This window comes from Passer domesticus, chromosome 8, assembly GCF_036417665.1.
Source record: "Passer domesticus isolate bPasDom1 chromosome 8, bPasDom1.hap1, whole genome shotgun sequence".
Taxonomy (NCBI): domain Eukaryota; kingdom Metazoa; phylum Chordata; class Aves; order Passeriformes; family Passeridae; genus Passer; species Passer domesticus.
Genome location: NC_087481.1, coordinates 25,110,655 through 25,132,289, shown reverse-complemented (window position 1 = coordinate 25,132,289; position 21,635 = coordinate 25,110,655). Strand labels below are relative to the sequence as shown.

The 21,635-nt window shown below is 45.8% G+C and overlaps 1 protein-coding gene across 2 annotated transcripts in view; it reads left to right on the top strand.

Moving 5' to 3' along the window:
- The window catches only part of CDH23 (cadherin related 23), a 190,733-nt gene that overhangs the window by 23,118 nt on the left and 145,980 nt on the right, over positions 1-21,635 (top strand). For both annotated transcript variants that reach the window (XM_064429790.1, XM_064429789.1), the window contains exon 4: positions 21,439-21,581. In XM_064429790.1, the coding sequence (XP_064285860.1) occupies positions 21,439-21,581 (143 nt within the window). The remainder of the gene's footprint in view (positions 1-21,438; positions 21,582-21,635) is intronic.

Below are 21,635 nucleotides of genomic sequence, written 5' to 3'. Positions count from 1 at the left end.
CCTGCCTTTGCATGGCTTAATGTGCTTGATTGGCAGGGGAGTTAAACATTGCTTCCTCCTGTCAGGCTGCTGGGGTGTGTGAGAAACGCCAATCACTTGTTTTTAAAATTTTAAAAGTCTAATAGTAATAAAATGGGTATAAAAATAGTAATATAATTGGAGTAATAAAAATTTGGACAATTAGGATTTAGGACACTACGAGACGATAAAAACAAAGAGTTATGGATGGTCCGGGTACCTCTTTCTGGGCAAAATAATCCCAAAAAAGGACACACGTTAACAGAGGATTAACCCTTAAATGCAATAGCCGATTGCTTTTCATACATGTCATACGTGATGCATAAATTCCATTCAAACAAAGGATTCTGTCTGATCAGTGTCAACTTTGTCCTCTGAATCCTAACGGCATCTTCAGGGCTGAGCAAGCTGGGAAGAACTTAGTTTCTTCTGATAAGAGAGCAATAAATTCTTTTTCTCTGAAAGATTTAGGTGTCCTGTGGATGCTATCTTGGTGCAAGTCCTCTCTTTAAGAAAAGTATCTTACATAGCATAGTTTCTATTTTAACATTATGTTATAACCTAAAACTATATTTAACACACTACTTAAGAAAATTTATACAGCATAATTTTCTAATGTAACACATATAACATTCATTTTAATATTTGCGAAAAGCCAATCATAAAATAGGCATTTTTCACAGATGCATTGATGGCTTTTGAATTAACTGTAGCCACTTGGGGAGGGGGGGAAGGAAGCCTTGTTGGACACCTCTGTGGAAACATCTGCTCTGTTTGCAGCGCTGGTCAGGGCAGTGAAAAAAGCTCTGTGCGCTCCCTCTCTTAAAGATTTATTAATATTGCTGGGTACACGAGGGGGAAAGATTTCAAACACTTGACATTTAATGGTTAGTAACTCAATTTTATTCCATTCATCTGCATGGCTTTGTCAGGTGCCTGCTCTGGTATTGTATCATGGAGGTTGTCTTGCTGCCTGTGAGCAATTAGGAGGGTGATTTGGTACCTGGATCTGGAGAAACCTTTTTATTTTTCCTTTCTAATTGATTATTAGCTTTGAGGTGAGAACTGGTGTCGTGGAACATAATATCCTTTCATAAACAGTGATGTGGTGGCTTTACTCGCTCTGCTGTTTTGGTTTCAAGCAGTTAATTTGAAAAGAAGAGTGGGGGGGAAAGATTTTGAAATACAGAAAGTCCAAGGGAGATGAACAATTTGGGGTATGGAGAGAAGCGAGGAGCATCCTCCCAGGCAGAGATTAATGGTTGTTACTAATGATTTTGGGAAATAGAGGGGAAGGAATAAGATGTGGCAGAAGACTGTAAAATAAGTAGCAGCACTGCAGAAAACCCTGACTCTGGAAATGCACCTTTCCCCACATGACAGCAGCCTCAAATTAAACACATCCTGCCGGATAAAGCAGCATTTCCCTGCCAAGGAGCACTGCTGTCTGGTGAGGCAAGAAGTGAGGGGACCACACAGAAAGCACCATCCTGCCTCCACATCTCTCCCAGCAGCTTTCCTAAGGGCGTGAAGGGTGGGGAAAAAAAAAAGAAGCCAGGATTTGCGAGTTGTTCTTTGCCTTGGAAAAATTGTCTGTGCTCCCATCAGGTACAGAGTGAGGAGTGAGGGCTTGCAGAGAGCATCAGCCAGAAGTTGTTGCCCACCTGCTTTGGTGAGGTGGGGGAAAGAGTCAGAAACTGAGGCTCTGTATGGGGGGAAAAAAATTCCAAGCTGGTTTCATCACACTGCAACAGGGTGATCTGGTGGAGCCATGGAAATTGGCAGCATCCTGGAAGTTGACAGAACAGTGGCAGGAGAATGAGTTTCACTGGGGCTGGGATGCTCCACAGACAGTTTCTGGCAGATAGATATAGGTGGGAAAGGTGTCTCCTAGGAGAGAGGGGAGGCCTCCATGGATTTTAAACCAGGAGCTTGATTTTGCATTCCAGATTGTAAACTGGGGGTGTAGTTTTTAATTTTTATTTTGCTGGCCAGTTCATTTCAAAAGGCAAATTTTCTGTGCTTGGTGTAAGCACAATTCCATTGTAAAATCAGCTGGAATGTGTTTTCCAGTGGTGGTAATCCCCCCTGCAGCCCCCAGAAGTAGAAGTTCATCCCAGGACCAGCAAATGCTGGGTTTGCTCTTGGTGCATCCTGCACCCAGTGCTGTTATCCAGGCAGGCAGAGGGACAGCTCTCACTGAGATGCCGCTCCCAGGAGTGGAGAATGCTCTTTAAAAGAACTTTCCTGTCATGGATCTGCACACAGCCTCTTCTGAACAAGGTGCAAGTTCAGTATTTGGGGTGCCCTGGCTGAGGGGGTGACAGGGCCAGCTGCTTTGCCAGGCAGGGGCTGATCCCTGTTTTCCATGAAATCCACTGGTGTGTGCAAGTGGCCCCAGGTGGTTGGATAATGGCATCCTTAATTGTGCTCTGAAGGAGATTAACTTCTTATCTGGCAGCCTGACATCTTTATTGTTATTAATGTGTGAATAATGCACTGTGCTGGGGTTTTTATGCATAACTTTGGTAGCAAGTATTTCCCTTTTGTTTACTGGTGTCTGGTACTTCGCCACCGTGGGATTCCCAGGCTCCAAGGGTGGGGAATCCCAGAGGTCAAGGAATGCTGCTCCTATTCCTTTCCTTATTAAATGGTCACTGCCATTGCCCTGCAGCTCTTCCCCTTTATTTCTTCTGTGAGTAGAGCAATTCCTCTGCTGGGTCTGAAGTTTGTTGGGACAGTGGGTGTTGGAATGGGACATGGAGGACTTGGGACCATCAGTCAGATGGGGATTGGGATTTTGGGGTGCAGACAGAGATGGGGAGGCTTGGGATGCTGCCAGGCATGGGTGCAGGTGCCCCTGGGGCTGAGTGTGCTCTGGCAGGGGATGGATGTGTCCCTTGGTGCTGGTAGGGAAGGGAGAGGGAGCTGTGGAGGGTGGGAGGCAGCTGCAATCTGTCGACTCCACGAGAAGCAGTTTCAGTGATGTAACTTGCTATTGAACAGGATAACAAGGTCAATAATGCCTTTGCCTGGGAGAGCTTCAGCCAACACTTCTATCAAAACCAATATTAATTTTCACTAATTAGGAGCTGCAGCTAATGAGTGTCACAGCTAATTTACCTCATCCATAACGAGGGAGAGGAGGGGGTCAGGCGCTTGGGATCAGAGCCTGCAAATCTGCCTCCTCTCTGCTCCCCCTTCCTTCCTGGCCCAACATGTGTTTGTCACCTGGGTGGCTTCTGTCTTCAGGGACGTGGGAATGTGTGTGTGGTCCTCTGCTGCCTGCCCTGGAGCATGGGAATGCTTTGGGAAGGCAGGGAAGGAGCTGGATGGGAGATGCACTGTGCAGCAGGTCTTGGCTGCTCCAGTGAGGGGAGAGAAAAAGAGCTGGGAAGGATGTGCAAGTCTTTGGGAGAGAAAAGGATGCCTGTTGTCCTGAAGGGGAAGTTGGAGTGGAGTGTTTTCTCTTGAAACTTTAATTTCAGACACCTTTATTGTGTGTTTTATTATCCCTGTTCCCTTTCATACCTTTTACCCACTCAAATCAGCCTGGAAGGCACCAAAGAGTGAAGCAGTGAGTCTGTCACCATCCATAGTCTTGTGACTCGCTCTAGGGGGTCTTTCTCTCGTCTTTCATCTGGGACAAGCTGGACAAGTGTTGCAAATGTTTGTGGTGAGAGAGTTTTTGTGTGCAGATATCTTTGGTGCTGTGCAGGTCATCTTACCACACAGGTCCAGCATTCTGTGGATGCTGCCAAGAGTGCCAAGAGAAAGCAAATTCCCGATTTGGAATTATCCCTGTTTGGCTTGTAAACTTGGTCTGATGGCTCAGACAAGGGGAGAAAGGGCAGAGTGAACATGTGAAACATCTCTGAAACATCTTTATAGTCTGCGCTTTCTAAACAAGCCAGAGTCTCAGAATTATCCACAGGGATTATTGCCTTAAATAAGAATACACTGGAGAAATCTGTGGGCTGCTGTCAGACAGCTCGTGGTTAGGGATGGCTAGAATTGACTGAATAAATGATTCACTGGTTTTATTCGTGTTGCCCTGAGTGCAAACCTCAGGAGCCTTCCCTGTCGGAATTGATCTGTTCTGTGAGCAGCACGTGCACCACCAGCCCATCCCTACACCTTGCAGGAGGACAGAAGAGCTCTTGCCTCGTCCAGGGGAATCTTCCCCAACACACACCCTCCTTTTTGGGGTGTCTGGTGCCTTGAGGAAAGGGCTTGGCAGAGAAGAGCCTCTCCTGGAAAGCAGCTGATCCCAGAGCATCCTCTTGGGGCATCCCGTGGGTCCAGGTGGGAGCTGCTCGTGGTCCTGGCTCTCATCCATGTCCATGGTGGGCTTTGCCTCCAGTTTTGTTGTCCAGCTGCCCAGCTGGTCCTGGGTTGGGCAGATTTATTGGATTTTTTTTTTTCTTTAGCTGTTGGCCTGGAATTGCCATCCAGCCCATGGCAACTCCTGGAAGATGTTTTCCCTCTGTCTGCTCCAAGACTTTCTGCACCCTTAAATGTCTGGACTTGTTATTCTTCAGCAGCTCCTCCTGTGTCTGTCATCAGCCTCAGTGGGGAGGGGAGAATATATAAACATTAATAACTATTATTAATAAATATTTATTATAGAATATATCATTATATAATAAATATATATAAATGTATTATATAGCATAACAAATATGTATTAGTATAAATATATGTATAGAAATACAATATAGAATATATAAGTATATATATTTATAAATATTTAAAATTAGATATAACTATACATATAAATAAATATATATTAAAATTATTATGTAATATAAATATATATTATAGAATATGAATATGTTATTTTACATTATTATATGTTTTATTATATATATTTTATATACATATGTACATATATACGCACATATATATATAAATATATAAAATATATATATAAATAAATAAATATGTATATATAAAAATAAAATATACAGGAGAAATTATGTACATATATATACACACACATATATAAAATATATAAAAATATATATTAATATAAATAAATAAATAAACAAATATATATATTTATATATATAAATAAAATATACAGGAGAAATTTGTGCCCTGAGGCTGGTCACATTATCTGGTGGCCATCCCCATCCCCTGCTTTCCCTTTGGTGGCAGCCAAGGTGGCTGAGAAAGTTTCTTGGAGCTCCCTGCCCAGGGAAAAGCGACCTTCAGGCAGAGTTCTTGGGGGGAAGAAGCTCCCCCAGGCGTGACAGATCTGGCTGTAAATCTCCAGATGAATGCCCACGTTCCCAAGGTCTGCCATCCTGCCTGGCACGTGAGCTGCTCAAAAACAGCATGCAGGCTCATCAGTCATTTGGGAGCCTGTGGCCATGCCTGTGAGGGGACACCGGGGACAGATGGGACAACAAACTCATCTGAGGGCACACACAGGTGTCCCAAAACCTGAGGGATTGTGTCTCAGGCAAGAGCTGGAGTTGAAAGGGAAGAGGGTTTTGCATGAGAAATACCTGGGGTGAGGAGATGGAGGACCCCCAGGGTCTCTCTTTTCTCCTCTTTTTTTTCTTATGGAAAGAGTCAAACTGGTTTTAAAGTAGATTCTTCATGAGTATCTCTTGTTGGTACAGGTATTAAGTTGGTTATGAATTTCTTGCACTTTCACTCTTGGAAAATCCTTCCCTTATTCCTTTTGCATTCACTCTTGATTGATAAGGTTTATTATCACTCTTTAATAACCACAGATACAATCTCAGCCCAAATTTGAGGAATTTATGGGAGTTACTAGGCCAGGGTATCTGCATCCTGCCAAGGACAAGGGTTAGAATAAAGGACAACCTTTAAAAAAGATTTAAAAAAAATAAAAAAGAAGAAGAAGAATGGCTCTTTTAATGGAAAGGAAGAAAAGAGGTGCATTTCTTGCTGATGGCAGCTCACAAAACAGCACTGCATGGAAGTGCCTGTGTGGTTGGATTGGTGGACTGAATTTATTTTGAGGTTTCCTTTGAGGTTTTTAGCTGTGTCTCATCCCATGGGGATTGGCAGCCTCTGGGTCAGTGTCTCCAGGGCTGTAGGGTCTCTCACCTCTCAGCTGTGATGCACCAGGACTCATTTAGGGAGATCCATAAGGTCCTGCAGTGGAGCCAGGGGGCCAAGTCCTGATGTGGATCCAGTCTGGAAATCAGTTTTGGGTGGAAAGAGTAGGATGGGTTCTCTTCATCCAAAAAATGGTCCAATAGCACTGGAAGGGCTCAGCTCTAGAGGAGGCTGGGTTTGCATGGGAGCTGGAGGCTGCTGCTCCAAAGGGGCTGGAAAAAATGGATGTGTGTGACATCTATTGGGTCACAGGAGATTCTGGTGTGTACATGTAGCAGGGAGATGCTGAGTTTGGTGGTCAGAACCCATTTCTCCCTCAATCAGGGCTTCAGGGGAAAGAGAAGCTCTGAAACTCTTCACTCTGAGCAATTGAAAGAAAAAAAAAGACTAAAACTGGGACTTGTTGGATCACTTTTCATAAATTTCCACTTTTAGAACAGTCTGTGAAACCTCAGTGATTGCTTTCTTTTTGCTTTCAAACAAGCCAGCAGCTGGGATTTAGCATGGAGTTTTGTGTTCAGTTTGGATTTTTAAATGTGATTTGGTTTTACGTCTGACTGAGGGAGGTTTTTTTGAGCACTGGCTGATGTGGACATCGGGTGAGGAGGGGTGTGCAGGCTCAGCCACCCCTTGCAGCTCTGACCCAGCCTGCAGAAAGAGCAGCCAGGCTCTCACAGGTCACCTTGGCATGGGGAATCATAAAATCCTAAAATGGTTTGGGTTGGGGTATCTCATTCCAACCAGGAATCCACTGTCCCAGGCTGCTCCAAGCCCCCAGTGTCCTTGGGCACTTCCAGGGATCCAGGGGCGGCCACAGCTGCTCTGGGCACCCTGTGCCAGGGCCTGCCCACCCTCCTGAGGCATTCACATTCTCTGAAAATCCCTATGCCCAGGATTCTTCTCCTGGGAAACTGAGAAGCCTCAAAGATAAAGGAAAACAATTCTTATCTCATTTGCTTCTCCTGTGTTTTGCTGCTTTGGCATGTTTTTGGAGATTGTTTACCCACAGGTGATTGTTTCATTGGATTCTGCTGTGAGTTGTTTTCACTCTTTGGCCAACCAGTGCCAAGCTGTGTCAGGTTTCTGAAAGAGTCATGAGTTTTCATTATTATCTTTTTAGCCTTCTATAAGTATCCTTTTTGTATTCTTTAGTATAGCGTAGTATTCTTTAATGTAATACAGTATAATGAAATAACAAATTATCCTTCTGAGAACATGGAGTCAGATTCATCATTCCTTCCTTCATCAGGGCACCCTGCAAACACAACACCCTCCCAGGGAAGAATTTCTTCCCAGTATCCCCTCTAACCCTGCCCTCTGGCAGTTTAAAGCCATTTCCCCTTGTCCTGTCTAGTAGAAGGTGAGAGCTGCTCCGGTGGGAGGATTTATGATTTCAGACATGTCACAGGTACTGCATAACCTACAATCTGCAGTACCCTGTCCAGGAGTCTGGGCTCGTTGCACGCCCAGGGGATTGCATCAGTCTTGGAAATAACCCTTCAGTGCCTCCCTTTCACCCTGCTCTCCCTTGGTGCTGTGGTAAAACTCCTGCAGCAAGAGTTTCCTGGAGCTCTGAGACAAAGGGGACACCTGGGCAGGGAGCATCCTGAATCAGGACCCCGTGGATTTCCTACAAGGTGCTGTGGAAGTGACTGAGAGATGCTTTTGGGGGTGTTCTGCCTAAAGTCAGTTAATTCTGGTGTTCTGCTCTTGTTCTCTTTGTGACAATTTCTGGACTGGTACGTACAAGTAAAACCTTAGAAAAGCCTTATAAAATCAGACCTTGCTATTTCAGCTAAGTTAGCAACTAGCCTAAGAAGTTCCTGTGAGTACAGATGAATAAGAATAAAAATCAGTTTGCATAACAGTGTATTCTTGTGAGGAAACAGTTTGCACTTATATTCATAAAAAAGTCTATCCCATGAGAAACAGTGGGGAAAAAAAGGTAAACTTATCTAGAAAGAAAAAAATTTAATAAAGATGTACACTAACCATTACCAACCAATAAAATGCGTTTCAATAATTTGCTGACTTATTAAATTCAAACACAGTACCTTCTAATACCACATAAAAATAAACTATAACCATATAACAATAAAAAATACCATATAAAAATAAACATATAAAAATAAAAATACTATATAGAATTAAATAAAGATTCAGCTATAGCACATGAAGTAACAAGCCTTTGTCCATCTCTATCACAGCACTGGACCAGCTGTTGTGTGCTTTTTTGGGAAGCCGAGGCAGGCTGGATGCTGTGTGTTTGTGTGAGGATGTGTTTTTGTGCAGGTGCCTCCACAACCTCTCGGAAAGCTCTTTCCAGAGGTAGATTGCATTCCATCAAAATGCAAAGGCATTCCCACCTGACCACGGTGACCATTTTTGTGGGGTGAGCTGCCAGTTGCCAGCACTCAGAGCGACAGTTGTAGGAGCAATTAGTGAGAAATCCTGTGCCTGAAATATGTTTTTAATAAACCATTCACTGGATATATTCAAATAACAAATAGATTCCTGCAAACCCGAGTCTATTTGCAGACAACTCGCAAATGAGAAAGGCTAAATTAATTGAATGCTCCAGTCACTGGGGATAATGGTCCAGCTGTAACAGAGCTCTCCAGATGTTTGTTTGCAGAAGAGTGTGCTTTCATAGGAAAAGAAAAACACTCGTGGGTATATTAACTCAGAAACAAGTTTACAGCTGTGTGCTTGCACGCTCTGCCTCGCTCTCCCACCAGCCACTGTGGAGCTCTGTTCCAAGGCTTCCTCATGCAATAAACAGCCTCTTTATTTCTCACTCATTGTCCTCTTGGCCATGTTTAGACATCTGTGACGTCCAAAGTGAGGCAGTGGCCCTGTGAGAGCCTCCTGGGCTTCGGCAGAGATCAGCCTTGCTGTGCTCCAGGGTGTGCCACGTGTTGCAGTACAGCTGCACCGCTGCTGCTCGCAGCTCAGGCTGCTGTGGTTTGGCTTTTTGGGTTTTCTGCACAGGACCATAGACTGGGAGCAGTATGTGGCTGGTGGGAGCTCACAGGGATGAGTGGGAGAGCCTTGCTCGCTGGGTTAGGTTTAATTCCATCTAAAGACTGGAGCTTTGCCTGACTTCTCCCGGAGGAGCTTGGCTTTATCAGCACACTGGAGTCATCAGTGCAGCGCTCTCCATCCATTTCCCTGGGCCTTGTTTTGTTCCCGTTGTTGAACAGGCCAAGCTGGTTGTGAAGCCCTGTAGCTGAGGTGCCCCATTACTCACAGGGAGGGGACAATGGGACGTGGGGCCGCTCATAAATGTCTCTGCACGTCGGCGTCATTAATAACCAGCGGCTCCTAAATAGCCTCATTTATCAACAAGCAATTTACTGCGTGCCCTGGCGGGGCTGCAGATAAGCTCCTGCCTCACACACCCAGGCACCACCTGCCAACTGTCCCCCCACCTCCTCTTTGGCATTTCAGAGGGACAGAGAGGGAGGCACGGGAGGAAATTCTCCGTCGGAGCTGTCGCCAGCCCCGAGTTGGGTTGATGGTCTGCATGCGTTTGTCACCTTTGAGGAGAGACTTCAAAAGCCCTGGATACCATTCAGAGGTACAGGGAATGGAAGAATCGATGTCCAGCACTATGGCCTGGCCCTGAGCATGACTCAGGACAAAGACCTGGACTTGTTCTGCTGTTTAACCCTGGAAGTACAGTTCAGACAATTCAATCCTGGGGTCGTTAGACTGGTGCTGCCCAATGTCTCTTCTCCGTCCAAACATAGGAGAGAGATCTAGGCAAATCCTGTTCCCTTTCTCTAACCCTAAATGGGATTTTTGAGTGTTTTCCTTGAGATGAGTGTTTGTCATCTCGAGGTTGTTTATCTTGGTTCTCTCAAAGGTTTTGCTGCTTTCATTGTATCTGCCCTATCACTGGAAGTGTCCAAGGCCAGGCTGGACAGGGCTTGGAGCAATTTGGGATAGTGGAAGGTGAACCCACTCGTGGCAGGGAGGTTGGAACAAAGTGGTCTGTAAGGTCCCTTGCAACTCAAATCCTGCCACAACTCTATGAAGCAAGGAGGAAGAGGAGCAGGAAATGTCACCTCTCCAAAACTGGCTGCCTTGTGTTTCTGATTCCTGCCCCGTTGCTCAAGTCCTGCTTTTACTGCAGCCATATCTTGGAGATCAGGAGCTACTAACTCAACCTGGGAGAGATAAATCAGGAAGGGATTTCACTGCATCTCCATTACAACGAGGCAGAATTCATCACCCAGCACATGTTTTGAAACCTCAGAGAGTTATGGTGACAGCCCAAGGCCGGTTTACTCATGGATCTGAGATCTGCAGACAAAACCTGACCGCTGGCACCACTTCCTCTGCCTTTGGGGCTTGGATGCTCGTCCCCAATCCTGCTTGGGAGCAAAACACCCTCTCAATGTGTTTGTGGGTCCCAGAATGAGGGAAGAGATGAATCTGACTCCATATTCCTTAGAAGGCTGATTTATTATATTGTGATATTATATTATATTATATTATATTATATTATATTATATTATATTATATTATATTATATTACATTACATTACATTACATTACATTACATTACATTACATTACATTACATTACATTACATTACATTACATTACATTACATTATATTATATTATATTATATTATATTATATTATATTATATTATATTATATTATATTATATTATATTATATTATATTATATTATATTATATTATATTATATTATATTATATTATATTTAAAAGTTCTATACTAAAGCTGTACTAAACTATAGAGAGAAAGGAATATATTGGAAGGCTAGGAAAGGAGTGAATAATAATAACTCGTAACAGACTCAGAGCCTTGACACAGCTGGACCATGACTGGTCATCAAGTAAAGACAATTCACATGAGACCAGTCAGACATGCACCTGTTGGTGAACCATCTCCAGACCACATTCCACAGCCATCAGATAGTTATTGTCCACATTTATTTTCTGAGGCTTCTCAGCTTCTCAGGAGAAAATCCTAGTGAAAGGATTTTCATAAAATATCACAGTGACAGCACCCTGTGCTATTTGGGCTGAGGATGGCTGTATTTTTGTTCCCCTGAGCCATTCAGAGAGCAGAGCAGCTGGGCAAAAGCTGTGGCACGAGAAGGGTTTGTATTCCCTGTGAGGCTGAGAGCCTCGGGGATGGTTCAGCTTTTGTGAGGCGCAGATGAGATTTCAAACGAGACGTGAATGAATCCCCTTCACTCGCAGGAGTGTAATTTGCTGACGGGTTTGTTTTGTTGTTGGCTTTTTTTCCCTCCCTTCTCCATTCATATTGATCAGCTCCTCAGCCTGACAGGGCTGCTGGTGGAGGAAGCAGATCAGCAGAGGGGCTTTCAGCAGGGCCTGTTGCAATGGGAAAAGGGGTAATGGCTTTACACTGGAAGAGAGTTAATTTAGATTAAGTATAAGCAAGGATTTTTTTGCAGTGAGTGTGGCACGGCATCTTGTTTTAGTGCTTTATCCCTAGGTCAGGTTGCACAGGGCTCTGAGGAACCTGGTCTAGTTGAAGATGTCCCTTGGCAGGAGGTTTGGATTAGAAGGCCTTTGGAAGTCCCTGGGAACCCACAGCATCCTGTGAGTTCTCCATTAGCATTGCTAAAGGGCCTGCCTTACAGCTCTGGGGTGTCTGACAGCCCAGAGGTGTCCAGCAGTCCTGGGAGACCTGCCCCATGGGCATTGCAACCTAACGAGCTTTATCTCCCACCTCATATTAATTGCAGAACAGCTTCTCTTTTCTAATTAACACAAAGCTACATTACCTTGCCTGGCTAAAATGCAAAACACCGCACGTGTCGCCTTACTCATAAATCATTTATTTACACCAAGTAGCAAAGCACCTCATTAAATCGATTTCTGGGGTTCTGCTCTTCTCCTGTTTGCCCTGGCGTTTTTTCTAGAAAGTGAGAGAAGGCCAAAGAGAAGCACTGAGCTCAAGGGCTGCATCCTCTGGTCTCTGCCCTCCTGATTTCTGTACTGAGGGGGAGCTGGCAGTGGGTGTGTGCCTCTGTTTTCCCAAGCTGAGACCTGTGACAGGGTTTCCTTTGATCTAAGTTAGTTTAAAAAAATGAACATTTTTGAAGGGAGTTGGGAAGAAGGCAGGAAGGAACAAAGGAAACACTCTCTGTTCTTTCTGGGCTGTTCATGATTTCAAAAGTTAATTAGAAAAGGATATTGTATGGATTTAGGGTTTCAACTTTGTGTCAGATGTGTTAATCAAGGCTGCATTAGCCAGGCTTTCCTGGAGGAGTCAGTGGGGAGGGTGTACCGAGTGTTTGGCTTGTTTGGAGACAGGCATGGACGTGGAGCAGTGCTCATGGAAGTCTTGGCCACACAGAAGGGATGGATCTTGCCTTCAGAGCTGCCAAAATTGGGGTTTGGGTCTCATGCAGCCAGTGCTGCTGGGGCCGTGCCAGGATTGGTTTGCTCTCAGCTTTTCTAGGCCAGTTCTAAAAGCCCCCAGGTGATGCTGGGATGTTTCTGCTAACCCCAGATTTATGTTTTCCTTTGCTCTTCCACTTCATCCTGCCTCCTCCCACCCCTCTAGATGACTCACAAATAGTTGTTAGTAGTCACAGGAAGGCAGCTCTGAGGAGTGAGGCTGCCCCTGATATTTAGGGTTTTTCCAGGATTCCCTCTCCCCAGCCTGCTGGGAGGGGTATGGGTGCTGCTGGAGATCTCAGTCTGATTTCCAGCTCAGGAATGAAATACACATTCCTGCTTGAATTGGAAATGGTCCTGCCTCTTTTGGACCATCTTGACTGTGCTCCTAAGGATTGCTCTGTCTCCAGGAAAATTCAGGATTTGTAAGGTGCCAGACCGAGTGCTTTCCTGAGTTGGCGGGACATCTTGTGCATTCACAGCTCTGTCATAAAAAATTAAATAAATCTTGTGGAATTTTCCCCTTTATGACCCCATGATGCTCAGTGCTAATGCTTCCCTCCCTTTGGTATTTATTCTCCAAGTTTACCAAACACGGACTTTCTACTCTGGGAAGTCTAAATACTTTAATTTCCCAATTCCCCACTGCTCTTCTTGTTCTCTGACCCTTCTCAGACAAAGGTGTGAGTGAACCACCAGTTAATTTCCTTTAAAATTAGTGCCTTGAATGGTTGGTTCACCTGGTGGGAACAGGATCCCATCCAGGATGGAGCCAGCTCCTCTCCTTCCCCCTCCTGTGGTGGGGATGAGGAGAGAAGGACAGATATCAATAAAAGTGAATGAGACTTTCTGACAGAGCAGCTTCTGCAAGGGAACTTTTTTTTTTTTTTTAAAGGGTGCAAACAATGGATGGAGCAGAATTTGCATAAAACTCATTAGAAAAAAAGTACAAGTTTCATAAATCTTGTGATAAATTAATGCTATATCGTTCTGAACATGATGTATTAATTTTAGGATCAAATGAATGGGTCTGTGATCATTCTTGGTAATTATGAGGCACCCAGGCAGTTTGGAGAGGAAATTATTTTTAAGGGTTTTTTTCTCAAGTGCTGGAACCCTTTTTTCACCAGAAATATCTTAACAGACCCAAACCCCTCCTTTTACACACACTTCTTTTCTTATCTCCTGGGTGTTTTGGTGTTTTATTTGGTTTTATTTACTTCCCTCTTTCATGCTGGAGCAGCCTATTCCTTCCCAGACAAAAGGAGACAAAAGCGCTTTCAGTTTTCAGAAATTCTCCATGTTCTTCATGATCCCAGGGGTTTTAGTGAGGGGAAGGCAGGAATTGCTGGTTCCCAGCTGGAGCAGGCAGGGAGAAATTCCTGGGGTGCTGCTGGTCAGGGGGTGCCCAGGGATGGGCAATTTTTGATTCCTTTTTTCCAGGTAAGTTTGGAGATACCACAGCAATGCTAAGGTGCATCAGTGATTTTGGCAATAGCCCAGCCTGGCTGGAGAGTTTTGGTACATAAACCCCTGCCTGCAGCCCAAGGAGGTGCCAGTGAGTGAGCAAAGGATGTCATCTCCATCCCTGGAATCCTGGAATGGTTTGGGTTAGAAGAGACCTCAAAGATCACCCAGTTCCACCTCCTGCCATGGCAGGGACAACTTCCACTATCCCAGTTTGCTCCAAGCCCCATCCAGCCTGGCCTTGGGCACTGCCAGGGATCCAGGGGCAGCCACAGCTGCTCTGGGCACCCTGTGCCAGGGCCTGCCCACCTTCACAGGGAAGAATCTCTTCCCTATATCCCATCTAAACCACCCTCTGTGAGTGGGAAGCCATTCCCCACTGTCCTCTCCCTCCATCCCATGTCCCAAATCCCTCTCCAGGCCCTGGAAGGGTCTCTGAAGTCTTCCTGAAGCTTCTCTTCTCCAGGCTGAACAGCCCCAACTCCCTCAGCTTTTCCGTTCCCTGCAGAGACACAGGACCAGCACAAAGTGTTTAAAAGTGGGTTTGGAGATTTGTGCTGCTCTGAGACCTGCTAAAGGCCGATGGAGGGCACTTAGTCTGTCTTACCCATGTCAGTGCAGATGTTGACTTTAATGGGGAGGATGGCAGCAGCCAGGGGCTGCATGCACAGGAGAGCCTCAGGAGTTCTGTTTATTTTAATGATAATGTGAAGAAATTTCAATATGCCATTGATATTTTTGTGTTTTTCCTCTCCTCATTTGTGTTGTAGAGCTAACCAAAGTGATCAGTTCTGAGCAAACCAGAGGAGCCCTCTGTAAATGGGAATGCCCAGCTCTTCTTTGCTGCTGCTGTGTCTGTCTTAAACAGCTTTAAATCCCTTTTAAACAGCTTTGAACACCCTTTTGCACACTCTGAGAGCTGGGGGCGGGGCGGGCAGTGCCTCTCTCTGAGGTTTACCTACTGGCTGTCAGCTCTGCTTATGGATTCTGCCTCCCCACTCCAATAACCAAACGCAGCAGAGAAATTACAGGCTCTGTCTCGCAGCATCTGAGGAGCCAGGAGAAACTCTTCTGCTGTGCTTTTCACTTCCCAGCTTGACAAACTCCCTCAGAAATGGTTTTGACTGCACAGATTTGTTTTCCCTCTTTCCTGTCACCTCTGTGTTTGGCTCCTTTCCCTCCCATACATGACAGCAGCTTGTGGCTCCTGGACCAGCTGGTCCAAGGCTTTTTCCTCACACCATTGGTGAAAAAACCCTCCTTTTTCTGATGGCAGAAATGGTTATTTTCTCATTTATTTATTGTGAGAGCCTTTTTTAAGAGGCGCTGGTGTCTGCCTGCCCTTTTGGCTGGCTCTGCAGTGCAGGAGTTGGAGTGGAGGCAGCCTTGGTGCTCCCCACCGGCACCTGGAAAGGGAAATGTGTAACACTGAGCTTGGTTGAATTTCAGGAGTGGAAACTTCCCTGGCCAAGTCCTTCTGGAAAGTTTTGGCTCAAGTGGTCGAGCCCATTCTGAGAAGGAGGTCAGGGAGGATCTGTTGAGGTTGTGCTTATGGAATGAGCTACCAGACACCTGCTTTGGGAGAGAGGCTTGGGATCAGGGGATGAGCGGCTCACCCCTGGAGCTGGGATGTGCCTTTAGGTGCCCCTGAGTGTAACTCCCAAGGCTTTAAGCTCAGCATGGCAGGAGATTTGCTGTTCTGGTTCACCCAGGGAATGCAGGGATCGAGGTGGAGAGACCCCAGTGAGAAATGATCCTCGCTTAAAAAAAATTTAAAGGTTTATTAAAACCTTATAAAAAAATACAACAGGATACTGAATAGAGAAAATATTACAGTGCTGGGAGCAGAGGATTTTTGCCACCATGTGCTCATGCACACAAGGGAGATTTCACCTTTTAACCCTTTAGCCCCTCCCAGAGTTCTGTCAATCAACTCCTTCTTCACTGTCCAGTGATGGTTTTACTTCCTTCAGTCTTGATTGGAGGTCAGGGGCTGCCATAATAACAAACCAAATGTCCTCCCAAATGTCCCAAACCTAGGCCAGCGCCTGATCACAACACAAGGGGGGGTAAAACAGAACTATAAATCTATGAAACTTAACAGATATACAGGATATTTGCCTTTTAATGGTGAGAGCCAACCCTTGCATTACTCATATATCACACTTGGGATCAGGGGATGAGCGGCTCACCCCTGGAGCTGGGATGTGCCTTTAGGTGCCCCTGAGTGTAACTCCCAAGGCTTTAAGCTCAGCATGGCAGGAGATTTGCTGTTCTGGTTCACCCAGGGAATGCAGGGATAGAGGTGGAGAGACCCCAGTGAGAAATGACCCTCACTTCCAAAAATTTTTTAAGGTTTATTAAAATGTTGTCAAAAATACAAGAGGATACTGAATAGAGAAAATATTACAGTGCTGGGAGCAGAGGTTTTCCCCACCATGTGCTCGTCCACACAATGGAGGTTTCACTTTTTAACCTTTTAGCCCCTCCCAAAGTTCTGCCCAGTGATGGAGTTTTACTTCCTTAAATCTTGATTGGAAGTCAACTGTTGCCATAGGAACAATCCCACCCTCCCAAATATCCCGAACCCAGGCCACCCCCTGATGACAGCACAAGGGGGTAAAACATAACTATAAACCTATAAAACTTCTCTTAACAGATACACAGGATATTTGCCTTTTAATTGTGAGAGTCAGCCATGGCATTGCTCATCCATCACACCCTGGAGCCTGCAAGAGATGTGCTGAGCCCTCCTGTACTTTGGTTGTCCCCTCCACATCAGGGGTTTTCTGTGCACACTCTGTCCCCAGCTCTGGGTTTGTCCCCTGCAGGAAGCTGAGGAAGCCTCATTCCAAATGTGGGAGCAGCTCCCACGTCCTGTGACCTCCTGCTTGAAACTGGATTTTACTTTGCTTCCTTGGCCAGGGAGTCACCATCCTTTTCTTTCACCCTCATTGCTCAGAGATTGCTGTGCAGCACAGAAATATTGGCATTTCATCTTTTCTTTTCAAAATCTTGGGGAAAGCATCTCCAGAAGAGCTTTCTATTCCTCCTTTTTTATTTATTTATTTTTTATTTTCTGAGAGGTGAAAGAGAAAATGAATTAGAGGCAAAGAAAAGGGAGCAGGTGACAAATGAGAAGAACAGGGCTGGAATTTCAAGATCAAATCCATCAAATCCTGTGAGAGGGGCCAGCCTGCTGTGGTGAACTGGGCTAGCTGGAGAGGCTGTGCTGGGGTGACTGGGGCAGGAAGGACTGCTGGGGAATGGAATGGGGCTGGGATGTCCCATCTCCCTCACAGGGAAGAAGGGGAGCCAGGGAAATGTGGTGGAAGTTTTACTTTTGGAAGTTAAGTGTGGTGGTGGCCTTGGTGTAAGGTGGGGGTACTGAAATGATTTTTAATTGATTTTCTGCTGGTTGAAGGAGTTGAAGAGTGGCTGAGGGGTTGGCTCCCTGTGCCAGCTTGTGGCCTTGGTGGAGAAGCCAAAATGTGGTGGCTGTGCCCACACAAATAACCCAGAGCTCAGGAGGGGTGAGGACAGTGAGCTGAGGAGAAACTGGCTGTTAAAATCAGGATTAAGTGTTAGAATCAGGATTAAAATGCTTTTCATATTAAAGCAGAGTTGATGCCTCAAGTCTTGAGCCCAAAAGCCATTGCAGAAATTCCTATTAACTCCACATATTTATGAATCAGACCTCTTAAAAGTGAAGCTTATTAGGCAATTAATTAGAAACCTGCCCCTTCTGTGCCCTCCATCCCAGCCCAGCCCCTTCCTGCTGGCCTGGGTCAGCATCTGGCTCTTTCCCTGCCCCTGGGGCTCTGCACTTTCCAAAACCTCCCAGGAGCTCCAGGATCCTTCCAGAGACTGAATTTGTTTTTTCTCCCTTTTCATCCTCCCCGTGCAGCCCCTTTTTCCACTTTCCTCCTGGCAAAGTGGAAGGGCAAGGAAAATGCAGATGTTTACAGCTGCAAGCGAGGTGCTGAGACCAGGGTTCCTCAATGGGATGCAAAAGTGCCCCCCTAAATCAGCCAAACCTACAAAAAACATATAATAAAATCTGATCAGGAAGGAAACAACAGCAAAAAGGAAAAAAAAAAAGCTCCTGAGGTCAATCAAAGTTCAACTCTTGGAGAAAGAAGAAAATCTGTGTATGTGTGAGAAAGAGGGAGAAGTAGCTGTGATTGAGAGAAAGGAGGCAAAGGGAGACAAGATAAATTCTGATTATCTGGTGGAATCAAGACACTTAACTGCCCTGTCTGATTCCTGAGAGGAAACAAATGGAGCGCATAACTTTGTACTGCAGGGAGATAATTTGTGCCTGCTCCCTCAGCCTTTGCTGGGGCCAGGTGGGTGCTGGAGCTGGAGGAGGCTTGAGCAGCATCTCCAGCACGACCCGGGGAGAGATGGAAGGTGTTTTCCTTTGGGAGAGCCCTGAGAGGGGCTTCTGACAGATGTGCTGCAGCTCTGGCTCTGCATGCCCTGTCCAGGCTTCCTGATGATGGGAGAACAGATAGGAGAAAATCAATAAATGCAATAAATTGGTGCTGAAGAAATCAGTGGAAAGGAACCTGAACAAACTTTTGGCGTGGTGGTTAAAGTGGTGAAGCTTTAATACCACACTCCTAAACTTAGGGGTAAAACTTGGAAAAAACTTGAAACAAAGCAATTGTGAAGTCTCATTTCAGGGCTGTGTTTCTTCTTATCTTCTATTTATTTATTTTTGTATTTTATGCATGGGTAATACTTTTTCTTTTTTTCCGGAACAAGGTGTTAGGAAAGTAGGATGGTGATATCTGCCTGACTGGGAGATAAGGGGAAGGGGGAAAGAGCTTCTGTGTTTTGGTGCCTCATTTGGGAGGGTTTATTTAAGATGGGATTTTTCTCTGCTCACACTGCTTCTGAGCTGTCCCTGTCTAAGCTCTAATGGAGATTCTTGTTTCTAACAAATCAGAGCACAGAGAAGATGAGGAATCTGTCAGTTTTGCTCCTTTTGGGGAGGAGGTGGTTGAGCTCAGAGTGCTGTTTTCCATGGATCCTACTCCAAAGACTGGCGGGAGGAACATGGAGCTGTGATGATGTGCTCTGCCCAGGAATGCCCTGCCTCCTTCTCCAGGTTGTCCTGAATTTAGGAACTCAATTCCCTGACAGCTGGAGGCAGTTGCAGTGCAGAGAGAGAAGAGTTAAATATTAAATGCTTGTTGATTTAGTTATTTATTTATTGCTACAACTGGGTTAGCAACACACAAGCCACGAATATGATTAAAACTGGGTGGGACATGGTTTTCCTATTCAGCAGGAATTTTAAGATCCTTTTCCTTCCAAAGATGTGCAACCAAGACCTTTTGAAGTATTTGCTGTTCTGGAGGGAAGTGATGACCTGTTGATGTGGGGTTTTTGAATGGGATATAAAGGGTGGAAACCTGTTCTCCTATTAGAAAAAAACTGGGCAGAATAAAGAGGCATGATCTGGGTTTATTTTGTCCTTGTTACTGGCTTTCCCAGCCATGGAGTCTGTCTTCTTTTTCCCATGGGGCACAGAAACCTTTGCTAAGGATGGCTTTGAACATCCTCCAGCCTAAAACCAAGCTGCTGCCTTGTTTTGTATCAGGAGTACAAGGTCTGAGAAAATGTAGGGGCTTGGTATCCTTGGGGCTGGCTGCCCTGGAGAGGTGAGAACGTGGCAGATGAGCACTCTGATCACAGGCTGGGATAAAGCCACTTGTTTTTGTCTTTATCCAAAAATGCCTTTGGTTGTGACCCATCACTCACTTGCTCCTGTTGGTGGAAGGAATGTTTTTTTTCCCCCCAGTGGTTAATTCTAGCTGCTCCTTTTAAAACAACTGCAATTCCTCCTCCAACAGGAATTTGTCTGGGTTTGGGCACTGAGTCTTGCTGTGCTTTCTTGCTCATTGCTCAGTATCACATTTTGTCCTCTCCGTGGATGTGCTCAAGATGGCCTGAGTCATCTCGCTCTTCTTAGTCATAGATGAGGCAGTTCAAGCTTTTAGAGCCTTTCTTTTTTGAAAGGGAAAGCATTTCTGCCAGCTCTTGAAATTTTGTGGCTTCCTCTTGTGTCCAGTCCTGAAGGTGATGCAGCCAGGCAAGCAGCTTGTAGCTTTGCAGCCTTGGCATAAGCAGCTTTTTAGCCTAAAAGCCACTCCTGAGTTCCCCAAGAGCCCTGTGGCTCCCCAGGCAGGGTGTGGAATGGCTCCTTGCATGCTTGGAGCAGGGCCAAAAAATAAATTTTTCCCAAAAGAGTTCAAATTTCCAAGGGCTTCACCTGGCTGCTGGGTCCTCCCTGTTATGGGCCATGCTGTCACCTGAGCTTGTGCCAGCAGCAATTTTACATCCCACTGTTATGTCCCCAGTGAGGTTGGTGGCCTTGAGACCTGCCAGGCCAGCTGGGTTCTCCCTCAAAGTGTTCTTCCCCGTGTCCTAGGGCACTAAATTTTTAATCACAAAGTCACTCAGGGCGAAAGCAAATGCCTTACAGAAATCTATTATTTCTTCTTTATCTGCCAAAGTTGTACTCTCATCAAAGAATAAAATCAGGTTTGTTTGACAAGCTCTATTTTCCATAAAATCGTGTTGACTGGCATTAATTATGTTCCTATCATTTAATTCTTTATTAATGGAATCTCATATTGGCTTTTTCCATTATTTCAGCCATGATTGATGTCTCACCAATCGATTGGGAATTGCCCGGCTCGCTCTGCTCTCCAAACTGTGCTGCTGCTTTTGCCCTCTGCTCTGCTGGAGCTTCCCTCACCTTCCCAGAGGGATGAAATTTGGGCATCTCTTCTTGGCCAGGAGATCTGGGGGCATGGTGCCTCACACAGACTGTCCCCCCCATCCTCAAATCCATGTGGCCAAGGAGAAATCTCATCCTCATCCCCCCATCCTCAAGGCCAGGCAGCCTAGGGAATGTCCCATCCTTATCTCCATCCAGCAGCTTTTTTTCCTCCTGGTTTTTCCCCCATCCTGCTGGGCAAGGCACGGAGAGCAGTTGGGTGGGACAACAGGCAGGCTGGAGAGTGCCCAGAGCTGTCACGGGGTGGCCCAGAATGATCCAAGGAGGTTCTTGTGGGACTGAAATGAGGCTCCAGGGGTGGTGGCTGTCCCCTGCTTTTGGTGTTGTAAGAAGAGTGTGAGGGAGGCTGGTCAGAGCTCACCCAGTGAGGATCCTCCATCTCTGGTGCCAGGGCTGAACCAGGCTGTCTTTCTCTTCTAAAAAAGGCAAGGAAGGAGAGGATCTGTGGTTCAGTCCACCAGTGCAGGCAGAACAGTCAGACCATGCTCAGCCTGGCTCCCCTTGGGGCACTGGAGCACCATGGGTGTGATCCCAGATCCCAGACCTCTGTTCTCTGACAAGCTGCATGTTTTCAGCATTTCTTCTTCTCTGCCTCGTTTTGCTCAGGATTTCTTTGCTCTCTGTGTCTCCCAGGTTCCTCAGTGACTCAGCTGCTGGCCCGGGACCTGGACAATGACCCTCTGGTCTTCGGGGTGGTCGGGGAGGAGGCCAGTCGCTTCTTCGCCGTGGAGAGCGTCACCGGAGTGGTGTGGCTCAGGCAGCCCCTGGACAGAGAGGTAAGGCTGGGCAAAAATCACCTCTGCTCAGAGAAATGGTGGCTCTCCATGCTC